We start from the raw sequence: 18,598 nt of genomic DNA on the forward strand, positions 1-18,598 counted from the left end.
GATGAGATGTGATTGAAAGGTGGAAGGTTATTTCTGTCCTTGACCTCGCTATCAACGAGTAAGCAAAATGAGCTGCCAACTGTATTTATTTAGATTGGAAATTTTCATTCCCTACCCTGCCAAGGGCAGAGAAAGCCTTTGAATTTCCATCTTCTTAATGAACATTCAACAGTCCTATTTTGTTATGCTTTCCTAATGGCTTTCTTAAGATGACTATAAATCTAATTTTAAGAGTTGCAGAAAGGCAGTGTCAGTGAGTAAACATACATAACTATTAGAAAAAATTAAATACTTGGAGTTCCAAACAACAATTCCTCCATTTCAAAAATAATTCCAGTCCACTGCTCTAATCTGAATTGCTCCCACCACAGTATTTTGTAAGTATAATTTTATTCCATTAAGTGTATTTTGTAGGCACCACTTAGTAAATTCATACAACAGATAACTGAAAGTGGTTTTCCTGCCTTTTTATGCACCTTGCTTTTTTGGTCTGTACTGTGTAAGATTTCAGTCAAACTGCTTGTCGTTTCCCCAGTGTCGGAAGGCAGAGCTGGGGTCCCAATCCTGGGGAGCTGGATCCCGGAAAGTTGGGAGAAGAGTATTCGGATGGATGGCAGAGGGAAGGGGGAGGAACTTTTCCCCTTTGGAGCGAAGACGAAACAGAGGAACTCCCAGTGATAAGGTCGCTTAGCAACGGGGAGCCTGAGCCCTCCCTGGACATTCTCACGCCTCCCCCTCTTTCAGGCTCAGAGCAAGAGGGGGAAGAGGGAGGGCTGCTCACAGCCGAAAAGCGGGGAGGCAGTTTACCATCAGCTCCTCCCCTATCCCCCATCCTGGAATCGGAAACTTCAGAAGAGGAGGGGGTGATGCTTCCCCCCTCACCGCGCACACGCAGACAGCTGAAAAGACAGGAGAGAAGGGGGGGAAGGCGGGCAGTACCTGAGGGGCAGTTAAGGAGGAGTGAAAGATTGCGCGCCCGTTTGGCCCCTTCTTAAAGAACAGGCGGGAAGAAGTCCCTTGCTCTGTCAACTTTCTCCCAATGCCGCAGGACCTGTATGAGAAAACGCAGTCTTTGTTTGGACATTACCCTAATAAAACACGAATTAACTACAATCGTTGGTCTGGTTCCTGAGTCACATCCAGGGCCTGACACCCAGTCTTCATCTGGTAAGAAAGAGCATATATGAATCAGTACTGCTCCTGTTGCTCTCATCTTTTGTCTCAATAATCCCCTGGGTTATGACTATTTGCAGAAACCTTTTCTTGCAGTGATCATCTGAATGGAGTACAAAATATTTATCCATAGGTACAGGTTAATATTTTAAATATTTCATCCAATGAAAGAGCATTTGACTTTCTTTCATCTTTTCATATTCTTGAGCATGCCTTAGGCTCTTTTTATACAGCAAATACTTTGTGTTTCCATATTTTGGATACCTTCCTATGATTACACTTTCATGTCACTCGTTAGAAGTTATTCAAAATAACTTTTTCAGACGCCTTTTACATCTACCCCCCGGCACACCTGCTGCATTTTTGAGAGCCGAAACTGGCTCACTTCTGGTTCTGGCTCGAATACATCTATTCCTATTACGATACTGGGCAACTCTGGCACATTCGCCTTCAAGGACCTTGGCAAGGAGTTGTTTTGAAGTGGTATTAAATGATTCCTACTGGATTCAAAAATTTCAGTTGATCTATTCACATTACCACATATTGACACACTCAATATCTGCTCTACATAGGTATAACATCAAAGACCGTATAGCGAGACATAGCGAGTGGATTGACAGTATGACAATCTTAAATTCCAAATTTTCTAAGTGGTATTGCCTTTTTAAACACGACCACAAAAGGGCAAATTACCTAACGTGTCAATTCCCACTTCAGCTACGTTATGCTTTAACAGCATTGAGATTTCAAACTATGCCAAACGCTATGCTAACTGGCCGTTATCAAAATTCCCAGTATGATCAGCGTCTATGCATTTGCCACACTGGAAAAGTGGAAGATCTTCCTCACTACCTTTTTGAATGCCTGATATATATACATCCTAGAACTAAGTTCCTTGACATATTAATCAATCGCCTTGGCCCTGGCTCAGATGATCAGTTCATTGCTTTTCTCTTAGCTGATAATGATTATTGGACATCATACCATGTGGCACTCTATGCCATCGCGGCACAAAAACTGAGGGTTAAATATTTAAATACTCACTCAATTTAGGAGTATACCTATTTTAATTATTGTCTGACATTAATTTTATGACAGACTTTTATACTAAGTTTTATCATTATAAGATTATATTATAACAGATGTCCTTCTGCATTTTAACATTTTGTTGTTGTATGTATGTATGTTACGATGGCCTATGGCCCGGCAATAAAGATGCTGTTGAAAAATGTCACTCTATCTTGTAGAGATGACCAAAGAATCTAAAAGGACAAATATAAGTATCTCTTCAAACAGGAGCAATAGCTAATACAGCACTCATTTATTTCAAGGTTATATAATAAGCCAGTATTAGCGCTTCTGCAGCTACAGATCAATACTGTTTAGAGGGTGACTGAAAAGAAAGCGGGGGGGGGGAGGATAACCTTATCTTAGGTGTAACTATAAAAGAAATTGGCAGCAGATGTTTATGCTTGTGATAATCAGGGATAAAAAGTACTTTCCTGAAAGATTTGCTGCAATATTGTTAGTACGTCTTTTTTAAAAAAATTCATGGCACTTCACGGAGTAGCACAAACAAGAATATAGGTCTCAGTCTCAAAGAGCTAGCAGTTTAAATTTTGACAGGTGTGGAGGCAGCAAGAGGAAGTGGGGGCCAAAATCCTCTAGAAAAGTGGTCATTCAAGATCCCTTCCAACTGTGTTACTCTACATGCAGCAGCATCACTAGCCAGGTGCGGGGAGTGCGGACCATACCAGGGTGGCACCATGAGAGGGGGATGTCACCCAGAGTAGGGTTGCCATATTGCCCGGTTAGCTGGGTTTTACCCGGATTCTTTGCATGCCACCCGGCGCCCATTTAGCCCCTTAGCTGGCCTGGATACTCAGCTTTAATTAAAAAAAAATTAAGTATTTGGTGGTCCGGTTCTCGAGATATACATGAAAACGTCAGCCCCCCGTTAAATCTTTTTTTAAACTACTGTATAGCACTTCGTAGCTTTAACCCCTCCCATTCAGGATTGCAGCTAATCAGTGAAGCGTTTGGTTGACCTGTGGCAGTGTCTGCAAAACCTCATTGCAATGCCAGAAAATGGTGGTTTCCCCCGTTTATCTGAAAATCTCATAAATTGGGTAAGTATATACATTTCAGTTTTTTCCCCTCTTGTGTGCAGGAGTCAGATCCTGGGCAGTGTTTTGAAAACCTTCCCAATACTTGCTTTTGTGGGGGTAAAAGCATTGCTAATTCCATATTTCCAGAGTAAATCCCATTGAATTCAACAGGATTTACTTTTGAGCAGACATGGATATGAATGTCCTGAAAATCAATGGGACTTTGGAGTGCAAGTAAAAAAGAATTGTGTTTGTGTTCTCTTTCTGTCCCCCCCCCTCCAGTCCTATTTTAAAGCAAGTAGGCAGGCTTTACTTAGGTATTACAGTTTTTATTCTGTAGGAAACTAATACTGATTTTTAAAAAACTAATACTGATTTTTCTGCAATGACCAACTGGTTTGACAATAAACTATTATATGGGCTGTATGTATTTATACATCTGCAGTGTGTGTGTGTAGTCTTTCCAACACCCCTGTGAGGTAGGGTTGGAAACCAAGGCAGCTCACAACAAGAAATAAAGCCATTTAAAATCCAATAACCATAAAAACAAGTATAAACAGTTGCAAAACAGCATAAAGTGGCATGATTCAGAATTTTGGGTTGTGTGAATGAAGTTGCTTATCACTTGAGGTTGCAGTTCTGTCCCTGTTTGAGTAAGTTCCACTGAATACACTGGGACTTGCTTCTGAATAAATAAACCTAGGATTGCACTATAATTATCTTTACAGTTTGTGTAAATAATAAATATATTTGATAGTCACGCTTATATAAATATTTCTTCATTTATCCTATTTTTCGTTTTTGGTTAGGAATCCTGACTGGTTGTGAGATGTTTAGTTTTCTGCCTTACTCATAGGAATCTTGTTGTGGTTGGTATGGTATTACATTTAGGAAAGTGTTACTGCCTTCTGTGTGTTTTTTTCCTATTTGCATTTCACTTATCTTTAACCTCACTCCGTTACAGCCATAGAAGCAACAGCAGCATATGCAAGATAATTAACTCCCATTAGTGATAAGAGCAAGAACTTATAATTATTATTTTAATTAAAACAAGAGGCTTATCAGTACTTTGAAGAGGACCAGATATTTATTTTCTTTCTGAGCCCAGGACTGGGTCTTTCATGATCCCCGGTGGGGGGGGGGAGCAGGAGAGTAGTTGATAAGACAGACATCCCGGCATTGGTAATCTCATTAACAAGGTATGTGTGGGGTTGTTGCACACTTCCAGGCCCAGTTTCATTCATTCATTCATTTATTTCATTTATAAACCGCCCATAGCGAGTAGCTCTCTGGGCGGTGAACAAAACAGGATTAAAATACAATATTACAATAAAATCAATAACAAATAGCAGCAAGTTAAACTAAAGACATTGAATATGAAACATTGAATATTAAAATGCCTGGGAGTATAGCCAGGTCTTAACCTGGCACCTAAAAGAAAGTACCGTAGGCGCCAGGCGTATCTCCTCAGGTAGGCTGTTCCACAGTTTGGGGGCCACCACAGAGAAGGCCCTAGATCTAATAACAATCCTCCGGGCATCCTGATGAGTTGGTACCCGGAGGAGGGCCTTGGATAATGAACGAAGTGGACGGGTAGGTTCATAGCGGGAGAGGCGTTCCACAAGGTATTGCGGTCCCACACCGTGTAAGGCTTTATAGGTCAAAACCAGCACCTTGAATCTGGCTCGGAAACAGATAGGTAGCCAGTGCAAACGGGCCAGGACAGGTGTTATATGCGCGGACCAATGGGTCCTCGTCACCAACCTGGCTGCTGCGTTTTGCACTAGCTGAAGTTTCTGAACGGTCTTCAAGGGCAGCCCTACATAGAGCGCATTACAGTAATCCAATCTAGAAGTTACCAGAGCGTCAACAACTGATGCGAGATCGTCACTGTCCAGATAGGGGCGTAGTTGGGCTACTAAGCGAAGATGGTAAAACGCATTCCATGCCACCGAGGCCACTTGAGCCTCAAGCGACAAGGAAGGGTCAAAAAGGACCCCAAACTACGAACCTGTTCCTTCAAGGGGAGTGTAACCCCATTTAGAACAGGATGAACATCCACCATCTGGGCAGGTAAAGAGCTCACCAACAGTGTCTCAGTCTTGTCTGGATTGAGTTTCAGTTTATTAGCTCTCATCCAGTCCATTATCGCGGTCAGGCAACGGTTCAGCACATCAACAGCCTCACCTGAAGAAGGTGAAAAGGAGAAGTAGAGCTGCGTGTCATCAGTGTACTGATGGCAATGCACTCCAAAACTCCTGATGACCACACCCAGAGGCTGCATGTAGATGTTAAAGAGCATGGGGGACAAGACCGACCCCTGAGGGACTCCACAATGGAGAGTCCAGGGTGTCGAGCAATGTTCCCCAAGCACTACCTTCTGGCGATGATCCGCTAAGTAGGAGCAGAGCCACTGCCAAGCAGCGCCCCCAACTCCCAACTCCGCGAGCCTCCCCAGAAGGATACCATGGTCGATGGTATCAAACGCAGCTGAGAGATCAAGGAGAATCAACAGAGTCACACTCCCCCTGTCCCTCTCCCGACAAAGGTCATCATACAGGGCGACCAAGGCTGTTTCAGTGCCAAAACCGGGCCTAAAACCGGATTGAAATGGATCCAGATAATCGGTTTCATCCAAAAGCGCCTGGAGCTGGCCGGCGACCACCCACTCCAAGACCTTGCCCAAAATAGGGACATTCGCCACCGGTCTATAGTTGTTCAAAACATCTTCATTTTGAGTATGGAGGTGGAACCTGTGTAGATGTGGTTGATCAAAGAGAGAAGAAATTTTGAGTTAAGCAAAGCTCTGCTTTTATAAAACCTAAGAAACATACAGATACTTTGAATGTCTGAGTGCCTGCACCAGTGGAATACTGGAGGAACTTGTAAAACTTGCTGCAACAGTATTTAGAACTGAGCATGTGGCGTGAAAGACTCCTTTTCCTAACATTTTGGCTTGTTTTTCTCCACCCACCACATCTCTGAAATATATCGTATATGTAATGGTTAACCATACCGCTGTCCTGACTTACTTTATGTTTGTTCCTATTTTGTGTTTTTATTATGTTTTTATATTGATTGTGCATTTTTATTGTTTTTATTATATTTGTAAGCTGTGCTGAGCTCTGTTTTTAACAGCAGAAGGGCAGGATATAAATCCTCTTAATCAATCCATCAACATTCCATAGTGTTGGAAACTAGAGTCTAGGCATTTAAGGCTGAAAATGTTGGTTTTTTAAAAAAAGATTTCTCACATCTTTCCCCAGTTTTTGGTGGTAATTCCTAGGCACAAAAACAAAACAACTGGACAATCCAAATATTAATATGCAAATAATATGCAAATAATTTGTATAATATGCAAATTAGCCTGCCGGATTTGTGGAACTGGAATATGGCAACCCTAACCCAGAGCCGCCCCGCCCCTAGGCACCCTAGGTCTGGTACAGGAGGAGGTCATGGGTGTGACACCATGAGTTACCACACCGGGTGACACCAACCCTAGTGACGCCACTGTCTACATGGATGTGTTGGTTGGTAGCTGGGTACTTATAATGTGGAATGGTAGCTTCAGCTGCATAGACTCCATGTATCTATTCTAGTGAACAGACAAATCTGGGACTTAGGTCCACCACTCTGCCTCTAACAGTAATCTAGTGCCAAAGTACTGGTGAAGCTAGAACTAACCACAGGATAGGATACTATACCATACTCATGTTGCCTAAATACTGCATCTTTAAGGGGTGTGGCCATTAACAGCAGAAATTTCCCAGCATTTTGGAGCTTGAGTGAACATGAAGAAACCTTGACACAACATGCTAAACCAAAAGATTTTTTAAGTGAATACCTGCAAACAACTATGAATGGTACAGAACTATTTAGGTATGCATAACGCCAAACAAGAGATGGATTGATTCCATAAAGGAAGCCACAGACCTGAACTTACAAGATTTGAACAGGGTGGTTCATGACAGATGCTCTTGGAGGTCACTGATTCATAGGGTCGACATAAGTTGTTGTCGACTTGAAGGCACATAACAACAACCACCACCATAATTATTAAGGTTCAAACTACCTTTGTAAGACAAGGTTTTCTTCTTCTTAATGCTGAATTATCATCCACATTTTAGGGATATGATTAGTTGTAACAATGAAACCTGACAACTCAAGAGCACCTAGCATATAAACATAATAATTTTGAGCACTCTTCTCTCTGACTTGAAACTTGGCTCACCTTCTTTCAAAATCAAAATGTTCAGTGAAGCTTGAAAAAACTGCAATACGAATAATCCCGTTAAAATTACCATCTAACCTATCACGTCTTTCTGTTTTACATCCCTGAGCTAACACTATCCTATAAACACTGATAATTACACAGAGTATGACAAAACAAGGCAAAACAAACAGAACAGCTAATGCTGTGCTAATAACTTACCTGTGTAACTAGCGGCTCTAACAGCCTCTCCACAGTAAGAGTCCTGATTTCCAAACTTTTGGGATCCCATTTTAATATGATAGGTGAAGTTGCAGAAGTCATGCTCCCTAGAACAAGGATACATTTAATTAGTCAATTATGATTCTCAAGCTGTATCCATAGCTGCTTACCATTTTGAATTTAAATCAGAGCCTAACTCAAGAAGGGGTTATATTTACACTACGGTTCATCTTCAGTGCAACTGGTTTCACAAATTAGATTTTTACATAGTGTATATTAGCCAAAAAACACATGAGATGGTTTACGTCCCCCACATGTCTTATTTTCTATCTGAATCAGTAAGACACCATTTCCACACCTGTAGTTTTTTTTTTTGAAGCTGATGAACCTTTTTTTAAAAAAATCCTGTGAGCAACAGTGCAAGATTAAGAAGCCACTCTTTGGATAGAAACTGGAAGAACTCCAGCAACCTTGTTTCTTATAGCCCTAGAAGCCTGATGCCAATGATAGCAAATTAAATAGTTTGTTGACTGAGGACTGCCTCTTAAGAAAGTAAAATCATTCTCCAGTCTATATCTGCAATTTTGAAACTTTTTTTGCAAAAAATAAAATAAAATGTACATGTAAGGAATGATTTAAGAAGCTGACGTGTAGCATATAAAAAAAGTAATTTCAACTGCTCTCTCAGTTAATAATATGTTCTACTATGTCTCTTGAGATCATTGCAACTATTCCGACTATAGCACTCTGTCAGGGTCCTGGGTGGCACGTCCACATCTAGGACAAAAGACCATAGGATTTGCAAAAGCCTGAAGCAGCAGGTATCCAGTGCTAACTGCACCATGCCTCAGCCGAATGCCAGGTCACTATACCAACCTTAGCCAATCCAGACGCATCATTCTATGTGCCAATCACAAGAGACTAGATTGTACACTCCTATTTCCTTCCGTGCCTGAAGAGGGCTCAGAAGATTCATCACACAAACTCTATGGCAGTTTCATCAGACTAGGTCTCCTCCCCAGGCAACAAGATTCCTAGTTCAAGATTCCTAGAGTCCCTTGACAAGCCCTTTCGGGTAGGCAACCTGTTCCATTTATATTGGTGGGGATGCGAAACAGAGTAAGAAGTACCTGCCTTACCTTTCCCAGCGAATTCATGACTTAAGTACAATTCTGACCCATCCAGACCACACTGGTTCAGATAAGGCCACTCAGGGAGAAGGCCCAGTTCAGATGTTTAATGACAATCCATGATTTGTCATTATGAAAACAAGCCTACACAAGTCCCCATAGTTTGACATTCTGGTTTTTTTTAACTCATCACATTTCGTTCAGACATAATGGGACACTGTAGTTAGTTCAAAAGGAGGTGCTTTTGACCTCCTACTTACATGCACAGAAGCGGAGGAAAGTGAGGAAGATCAATACCAAGGCTCACACAGGTTCATTCTTGTAACAATAAATATTGGTCTGTTATGTCTGAACTGGATGGACCAAAAACATTTTTGTCATTTCTCTGCAGTCTTCTAGATAAAAGCCCTTTTTATGAAGCAAAGAATGCTACATAACTAACTTATATAAAGTATTATAAATATTTGCAAACAACTTTGCATACCCTGAGGGTTGCAATCCATCAAAGAAACAACCAGCCAAAGAGCTTGTATACAACCAAATAATGAATTATATTCTGGATGGCAAAGCAAGGCAATGGAACAGCTATAACTAGCATTCAGTTCTAATCAGGAAGGAGACCAAAAAAAGTACAGAAAAATGGGAGAAGTGGACACAAAGATATGTGAAAAGGTAATTGGAAGAGTGCTGAACAGAGAACCAGAGATTAAAAACAGAACGGAGGGGGGGAATATGAAGGCAGAGATTTGGAGAAAAGAAAGGCAGCAAACATCAAGGAAAATATCAAGAAATCACCCTTTGGAAAGAAGCACCTGCCATTACTCACTGACAGGCACGGCAGGTCCCAGGAGACTGTGCTAATACAACGCAAGATGACAGAGGAGGCTCAAATAATCTTTTAGCTACAAAAAAAAAATGGAAGCAGGTGAGGCAGATGGTTCTGAGGGAGGCTTTGTACCAATACACTACGTTTTTGACATACTTTATTACATAAATTTAAGTTTTGTAACCTTTTAAATAGTTTCTATAAGCTTTATAGAAGAATAGAACTGACTTTGACCCGCTGTCTTACCTTGCTGCATGCACATGCAAAGAAAATACCAGTGAAACCAGAGAGAGATGACACACACATAATTTTTTTAAAAGTCAGTGGCAACTGGGGACCAATTTTGGTCAACCTGCAAGCAACCAGACTTAACAATGGTGTTTTTATGAGGTTACTATAACATTTTCTATAAAATTGCTGCGGGAGGGACTGACACAAACAGCTATATCCACAAAGTACCTGCATACACCTCCTTTCATTTCATTTCGTTGCTTATGGTCTTTTCTACCCATCTCACCGCTTACAAACATACACACTTCAGAAGGCAAACATTGTGAGATATTTAGAACTACAAATACTATCATTCTGGAGTATTGTACCCCACCATACATATGTCACAGAACAAACTTGGGTCAAGAAAGTCTTTGTACTTCTCTGTGTGACAGCACTTCAGCTGTTTGGGGGTGGGGGTGGCCAGTCCTTAATTTATTGTGCTTGATAAGAGGGTTGTGGATTCAGTTTCACAGAATTATGAGTGTAGACATCAATGTGTAGATATTTTAAACCAGGTTATTTTTAAAAGATAATAAATGAAATGTAAAAATATTTTAAAACTGCTTTTAAAAATAATTTATTTTTAACCCACCATGCTGAGCTTTGTAGCTTTCCATTTGATTCTCATTAACTTACTGCTGTTTATTTAAAAATAAAAAGGGGTCAATGTTTTCCTGAACATAGTGTTAGAAACAGATAGTTTTAGAATGCGCAAGAGATCAAATTTAGCAACATATACACAGCTTAGAAATGAAACAGAAACCGACATGTGTGCCCTGGGCAGGAATGACGTCTGCAAATGGCATCTGTGTCATACATTACTCACACAGAGACTGTGCTATCATTTGCTTCTATAGCTTGGATGACAAACTTAATTACTCTTAAACATAAAAAATATTAAAATAGCACCAGAGCAAACATTGTTAAAATTTGTAGTTGTATTTGTTTCACTATCTGGAGCAAAGAGGGGGAACTATAAATTACAGATGAAGTTTAAGGGCTAGAAACACATTCCCTGCAGAACAGAAATCCAGCATTTCTGCAGTTTAAATCAAGAATGGATCATGTGACAAGGCAAAGGGAGCAACAATTTAGTCTTGATTGGGCAAGGCCACCCAAACCACACTCACAGGTACTTACAGATGTGCACATGTATATGTTCTCAGCAGGAAACACTAGTGATAAACTGCAATAATCATGTTAGCTGCATCAGCTGCCCATATATATATATATGCACTCGCACACACACACATACACACACACAAACACACATACCAAAGCTCTTTCTGTACTGAGAAAATAAACAAGTACTACTATATGTTCACAGTGTGGTCCCACCATTGACTAGCAGGTCACACGTGTACAGGCCTGCTGAAAGAGGATACTTTGCCACAGGTGCTAAACTTAAACTGAGGAGCTTGGCAAGAAGGCAGAAAAGGAACTGAAACAGTTTAATTGTATATGTACTTACTGCAAAGGAAAAATATCTTGTAACCCCAATTTTCTAATAGCTTATTCTTCAGAGTTAGTCATTTTCATAATTCTGTTCAGCAGCTGAACTGCTTCGCAATCTAGAGCACAACACTTTTGAATAAATGCCTAAAGCTTTCTCCCTAGTAGTATCAGAAGGGTACTCAAATGCTTTTGAAGAAATCGCCTGTGAAGTTCTTCATACAAACCATTTCATACAGAAGGGGTCTATTACACTTCTCCAAATGCACTTTTCTTAATCCCCAAGAGTGAAGGGAATGCATATCACAACCAGGAAAATTGGCTCTGCAGTTTAAGTATAACTTGCAGAATGGATTCCAATAACAGATTGAATTTCCTTCAGTAATAACAATATCAGGCCCCATTAACTTGCATTTGGCTACTTCATCTCTTTCAGAAAGGCATCTTGCCTTCATTCAAATGCTGAAAGTGGTAAAGATCCACCTCACTCTTCTAGACTCTATCCCAATGCTAATAAAATCACTCTCACTTTGAGGGATTTATATCCCCACTACAATATTTAGTTGAGCATGTTTGGTTTAGGATGAAGTCGCACATTTTTAGTTTTATAAATTAATAAGAACATAAGAAGAGCCTGCTGGATCAGGCCAGTGGTCCATCTAGTCCAGCATCCTGTTCTCACAGTGGCCAACCAGGTGCCTGGGGGAAGCCCGCAAGCAGGACCCGGGTGCAAGAACACTCTCCCCTCCTGAGGCTTCCAGCAACTGGTTTTCAGAAGCATGCTGCCTCTGACTAGGGTGGCACAGCACAGCCATCATGGCTAGTAGCCATTGATAGCCCTGTCCTCCATGAATTTGTCTAATCTTCTTTTAAAGCCGTCCAAGCTGGTGGCCATTACTGCATCTTGTGGGAGCAAATTCCATAGTTTAACTATGCGCTGAGTAAAGAAGTACTTCCTTTTGTCTGTCCTGAATCTTCCAACATTCAGCTTCTTTGAATGTCCACGAGTTCTAGTATTATGAGAGAGGGAGAAGAACTTTTCTCTATCCACTTTCTCAATGCCATGCATAATTTTATACACTTCTATCATGTCTCCTCTGACCCGCCTTTTCTCTAAACTAAAAAGCCCCAAATGCTGCAACCTTTCCTCGTAAGGGAGTCGCTCCATCCCCTTGATCATTCTGGTTGCCCTCTTCTGAACCTTTTCCAACTCTATAATATCCTTTTTGAGATGAGGCGACCAGAACTGTACACAGTATTCCAAATGCGGCCGCACCATAGATTTATACAATGGCATTATGATATCGGCTGTTTTATTTTCAATACCTTTCCTAATTATCGCTAGCATGGAATTTGCCTTTTTCACAGCTGCCGCACACTGGGTCGACATTTTCATCGTGCTGTCCACTACAACCCCGAGGTCTCTCTCCTGGTCGGTCACCGCCAGTTCGGACCCCATGAGCGTATATGTGAAATTAAGATTTTTTGCTCCAATATGCATAATTTTACACTTGTTTATATTGAATTGCATTTGCCACAAGGAGCACCTCTATTTTGCCTGGATTAGGCTTCAATTTCTTTGTCCTCATCCAGTCCATTACTGATGACAGGCACTGATTTAGAACTGAAACAGCTTCCTTGGTTTTAGGTGGAAAGGAGAAACAGAGTTGGGTGTTATCAGCATACTGGGGGTACTGGACCCCGAAACTCTGGGTAACCTCTGGGTAACCTCTCCCTGCAGTTTCATGTATATGTTAAACAGCATAGGGGACAGGATGGAATCCTGAGGGACTCCACAGGTCAATGGCCAAGGAGTCAAACAGGAATTCCCTCAGCACCACCTTCTGGGCTTGCCTCCAAGTCCCATCCCAATGAGGCGCCCAGAAGGATACCATGGTGAATTGGATTGAAAGTCACTGAGTATTTCAGCAAAACCAACAGGGACATCCTCCCCCTGTCCAGTTTCTGGTGTAGGTCATCCGCTAAAGCAACCAAAGCCATCTCCATTGCACACCCAGACCTGAAGCCAGAATAAAATGGATCTAGATAATCAGTCTCATCCAGAAACTCCTGAAGCTGAGACACCATCAAACGCTCCAGTACCTTGCCCAGAAACTGAATATTGGAGACTTCAGCTACTGTTAAAATTTGTAAGAGTCCTGGGTGCTTCAAGCAAACAGCTGAGCAACGTCTCAGGTGAAAGAAAAAGTCAGCTTCCATTATGTGTGTTCACTTATTATTTGGGACACAGCAAAGTATTAGAAGAGACTCCAGAATATAAGACCAGAAATCAAATCATCTTTCACCTAAGAATTTGCTTCAAGTGAACTATCTTGCATCTCATTTTGAACAACCCACCAGTCATTAAATTTGCAGGGACTGTTACCTGACTCTCCTGTCCACAGAACTATTGTTAGCATTGGAAGTAAGCACCTCTTACTTCTTGTGACTTGAAAACAAGGACCACTATATTCTGAGATATGTAAGAATAAATTGCAAAGACAGTTGGCAAAAATGTTGCTGCTTGTTCATGTAAAATGGCAAATGTTGAGATTTAGGCCTTTTTTTGTGTGAGGAAGAAGGGGAAAGCTAATGGTCAGTATGGACCCCAGAGGAAAGGGGAGCAAACCTCCTTTTCAAGGTCCCATGCCTTCTACTGCCCATTGCTCAACACGTGCTGATATCTTGGTCCGATAACCCAAGCAACAAAAGGGGGGGGGACATAATCTACCATGACATCAGCAGCTCTGTCAAAGGAAGAAAGCAGCCTTCCTTCTGACCCCAACCAATCTGCCCAAGTCACTGTCAACAGACTTCCTACTGCTTTTTAAAGCTGCAGCAGGTCATTCAGATTCACTGAGACATATGAGGTTGGGGGAGAGAATTCTCTCACTGTGCCCACACTCCACACCTCCTATCTGCATATGCATAACCCTGTCTGCTGGAGCATGACCAATACAAGCAATGCTTTAACAAACATCAACATCTGCAATGTCATCCCAATGTCATTATACAACACCAGTCCAATACTAAAGGGCCCTTGCATAGTCAGGATAACAATAAAGCAGCCACAACTGCATCCGGTTTCTCAGAAGCCTTTGGAGTTCAAAACAAGAAAGTCAAGAATTCACTGAGTGGGCTACCCATCATACCAAACCGTACTAGACAGTCATTACTACTAAATTGAAAGGAATAATCTCCTTTGACTGTAGCGAACCTTCCCATTTAGATTGCAATTAATCCCTTTATTTCCTTGCAGGACAAGATAACTTGACATTAATTAGAATTTTACAAAATTTATGGGTAAACAGGTACTCGTGATTTAATGAACGCTTCACTGCATAGGCACCCAAGTGTTATTGATAAGAGAGCAGCTAACAAGTACCTTAAACAGGCACACCCCAAATCAGTTTAACAGGTCTTTAGCTTCCCCCTCTTTCCTTTAAACCAGTGCAGTGCAGTATTTAGACTACTGGAGTCAGACTGAGAAAACTTGTGTTCAAATCCTGATCAACCCGCTGCCCTGTATGACTTTGGACTATGCCCTTGCTCTCAGCCTAACTTATATCAAAGGGTTGTTGTGAGACTAAAATGGGATAAGTTAATGAATCTCCCCACAACCCAGTGGAAGAAATGTGGAAGTGGTAATATGATCGAACCACAATCTGGGGTTTGGGGAGAACCACACAACTGATGCAGAAATGTCTTTTAATGAACTGGTTACTTAATGTGAAAATACTTTTTAAAAGCTACCTTCCACAACATTTCCAAGATAGATGAGTCTTGAAAACTGTGATCTATTCTCACTTTTATTTATTTAATTCATTATTTATTTATTTATTTAAAATATTTATACCCCGCCCTATTTCCAAGGAACTCAGGGCGGCTTACAAATAAAAACCATAATCATTTAAAAACAAGCAATATACAGTTTAAAACAATTAAAAATAGATTAAATCAGTAAAAGTTAAAAAGACAATATTAGTTAAAAGCCCGTCTGAATAAAATAGTCTTAACCTGGGCACGAAAGGATGAAAGTGAGGCAGCCAGTCGAACCTCGCTAGGGAGGGAATTCCACAATCTAGGGGCAGCCACTGAAAAGGCCCTATTCTGTGTTTTTACAAAGCAAGCTTGTGAGAAGGATGGAATATTGAGCAGGGCATCACCAGATGATCTCAAAGCTCGGACAGGGTCATAGAGGGAGACACGATCTAACAGATAGCCTGGACCTAAGCCGTATAGGGCTTTATAGGTTAAAACCAGCACTTTGAATTGTGCTCGGAAACAGATTGGAAGCCAGTGGAGCTGGTACAACAGCGGGGTTGTATGTTCTCTGAGCCCAGCTCCAGTTAACATCCTGGCTGCAGCTCTTTGTACCAGTTTAAGTTTCCGAGCAGTCTTCAAGGGCAGCCCTACATAGAGCGCATTACAGTAGTCCAATCGGGATGTAACTAAGGCATGTGTCACCGTAGTCAAGTCTGACAGGTCAAGGAACGGGCGCAGTTGGCGTACCAAACTTAGTTGAGCAAAGGCACTCCTTGCCACAGCCGAGACCTGTGCCTCCAGGTTCAAGGCCGAGTCCAGGAGAACTCCCAAACTGCGAACCTGTGATTTCAGGGGGAGTGTAACCCCGTCCAGCACAAGTTGGATCCCTATTCCCTGATCCACCCTTTGACTGACAAGGAGCACCTCTGTCTTGTCAGGATTTAATTTCAGCTTGTTCGCTCCCATCCAGTCCATCACTGATACCAGGCAACGGTTCAGAACCTTGACGGCTTCCTTAGTTTCGTTAGATGGAAAAGAAAAGTAGAGTTGGGTGTCATCCTCATATTGGTGACATCGAACCCCCAAACTACGGATAACCTCTCCCAGCGGCTTCATATATATATTAAATAACAAGGGGGACAGAACAGAACCCTGGGGGACTCCATAGGTCAATGGCCAAGGGGTCGAACAGACATCCCCCATAATCACCTTCTGGGTTCATCCCTCTAGGAAGGACCGGAGCCACCGTAAAACCATGCCTCCAAGCCCCATCCCAGCTAGGCGACCCAAAAGGTTACCATGGTCGATGGTATCAAAAGCAGCTGAGAGGTCCAGCAAAATTAACAGGGACACACTCCCCCTGTCCATTTCCCTGCATAGGTCATCCACCAAGGCGACCAAAGCAGTCTCAGTCCCATAGCCGGGCCTGAAACCAGATTGAAAGGGATCTAGATAATCCGTGTCATCCAAAAATCTCTGGAGTTGGGTCGCCACCACCCGCTCTATTATCTTGCCCAAAAAAGGTATATTAGAAACTGGGCGATAATTACCTAATAATGAGGGGTCCAGGGAGGATTTTTTCAATAAGGGTCTTATTACTGCCTCTTTTAAGCAGGACGGTATTCTGCCCTGAAGCAAGGAGGCATTAATCACTTCCCTGAACCATTCAATTAGTCCTCCTTGGGCATTTTTTATAAGCCAGGAGGGGCAAAGATCTAATATGCAGGTGGTAGGATGCGCCTCTCCAAGGAGTTTGTCCACATCCTCGGATTGAACAAGCTGAAAAGAGTCCATTCTAATTGAGCAAGTAGAGGCCAAAGTTACATCCACAGAGACTGTATTAACGTTGGTGTCTAAGTCACAGCGAATCTGAGTGACTTTATCTGCAAAATGTCGTGCGAATTCATCACAGCGGACTGTTGCATGGTCACTATAATATTCACAGGGGTCAGAATTTAAGAGGCCCCTGACCACTCGAAACAGTTCCGCTGGACGAGACTTGGCAGACGCAATGGAGGCGGAAAAGAAAACTTTCTTTTGAGCCCGCACTGCCACGGAATAAGTCCTTAAATAGGTTCTAGCACGTGTTCGATCAGATTCGCTCCGAGTTTTCCGCCAACAGCGCTCTAGCCTTCGTCTTTCGCGTTTCATCGCCCCCAGCTCCTTCGTAAACCAAGGAGCAGATTTGGTTCCAATCCACGAGAGGAGGCGCTTAGGAGCGATTGTGTCCACCGCCCTGGTCATTTCCTCATTCCAGAGGTCAACCAGGGCTTCGACAGAATCACCTGCCGAGGTGACAGGAAACTCCCCAAGAGCCGTCAGGAAACCGTCTGGATCCATCAGTCTCCTGGGGCGGACCATTCTAATTGGTCCCCCACCCCTGCGGAGGCTCTGAGTCCCAGTAAGTTTAAATCTAACCAGGAAGTGATCTGTCCATGACAACGGAACTAATGAAAGGTCCTCCACACCAAGATCACATATCTCTCGACCAACACCGAAAACAAGGTCCAGAGTATGACCAGCAACATGAGTGGGGCCAGATATTACTTGGGACAGACCCATGGTTGTCATGGAGGCCATGAAATCCTGAGCCACTCCAAAAAGGGGAACATCGGCGTGAACATTGAAGTCCCCCAGTACCACAAGTCTAGGGGACTCCAATACTAACCCCGAAACCACCCTGGTTAGCTCAGGAAGGGAGACGGTTGGGCAGCGGGGTGGGCGGTACACCAACAGAATCCCTATTCTGTCCCGGGCACCCAACTTCAAGTAAACGCAGTCAAACCCTGAAGACTGTGGGAGAGGATACCTGGTCAGCTGTATAGTATCTCGAAAAACCACTGCGACTCCGCCTCCCCGCCCCCCGGGTCTAGCCTGCTGATGTACAGAGAAACCTGGAGGACAAAGCTGAGAGAGATTAACCCCCCCGCTTCATCCAACCACGTCTCAGTAATACATCTCAGTAATATCTCCCTCACTAGCACCCTCAAACTAACAAACACAATCCTGTTACAGAGATTACAAAAATCAGACATCTGATCCCTGTGAAAGGTCACCAGGAATGTTTTCTATTGTTAGAAAGCAATGTTAACCAGCTACCAAAACACCACAAAGTCTGCTTAAAAGTACATGAGAGAAGCACGAAATAATGACAAATTGGGGGGGGGGCAGGGGACTCAGGTATATCCTTGAGAAATGTACAACTTCATACACTATCACATAAGTGGTAGGACCTCCAACCAAAGATTTAAAAGCACGTATACACCATTTATCAATTCTATCTAACAATTTAACAAATTCTGCGGCACTCTGTAGCTTCTACACTTCCATGTAGGGCTGTGCACAGACACACACCCTCCCCCAATCCCAATTTGTGGCTCTGATTTATAAATACAGATCAGGCCCAATTTGGTCTGGACAGATTCAGACCTGATCCAGA

General features: G+C 42.4%; 1 protein-coding gene across 6 annotated transcripts in view; it reads right to left on the reverse strand.

The window, feature by feature from the left end:
• CTNNA2 (catenin alpha 2) overlaps positions 1-18,598 on the reverse strand; it is an 810,025-nt gene that overhangs the window by 703,372 nt on the left and 88,055 nt on the right. For 5 of the 6 annotated variants that reach the window (XM_061583441.1, XM_061583440.1, XM_061583443.1 and 2 more), the window contains exon 2: positions 7,714-7,820. In XM_061583441.1, the coding sequence (XP_061439425.1) occupies positions 7,714-7,815 (102 nt within the window). In that variant the 5' untranslated portion in view covers positions 7,816-7,820. Of the gene's footprint in view, positions 1-7,713; positions 7,821-11,413; positions 11,439-18,598 lie in introns of those variants that run through there. The other variant, XM_061583442.1, reaches the window with a different exon arrangement.

Source organism: Rhineura floridana, chromosome 9 (genome assembly GCF_030035675.1).
Source record: "Rhineura floridana isolate rRhiFlo1 chromosome 9, rRhiFlo1.hap2, whole genome shotgun sequence".
Classification (NCBI taxonomy): domain Eukaryota; kingdom Metazoa; phylum Chordata; class Lepidosauria; order Squamata; family Rhineuridae; genus Rhineura; species Rhineura floridana.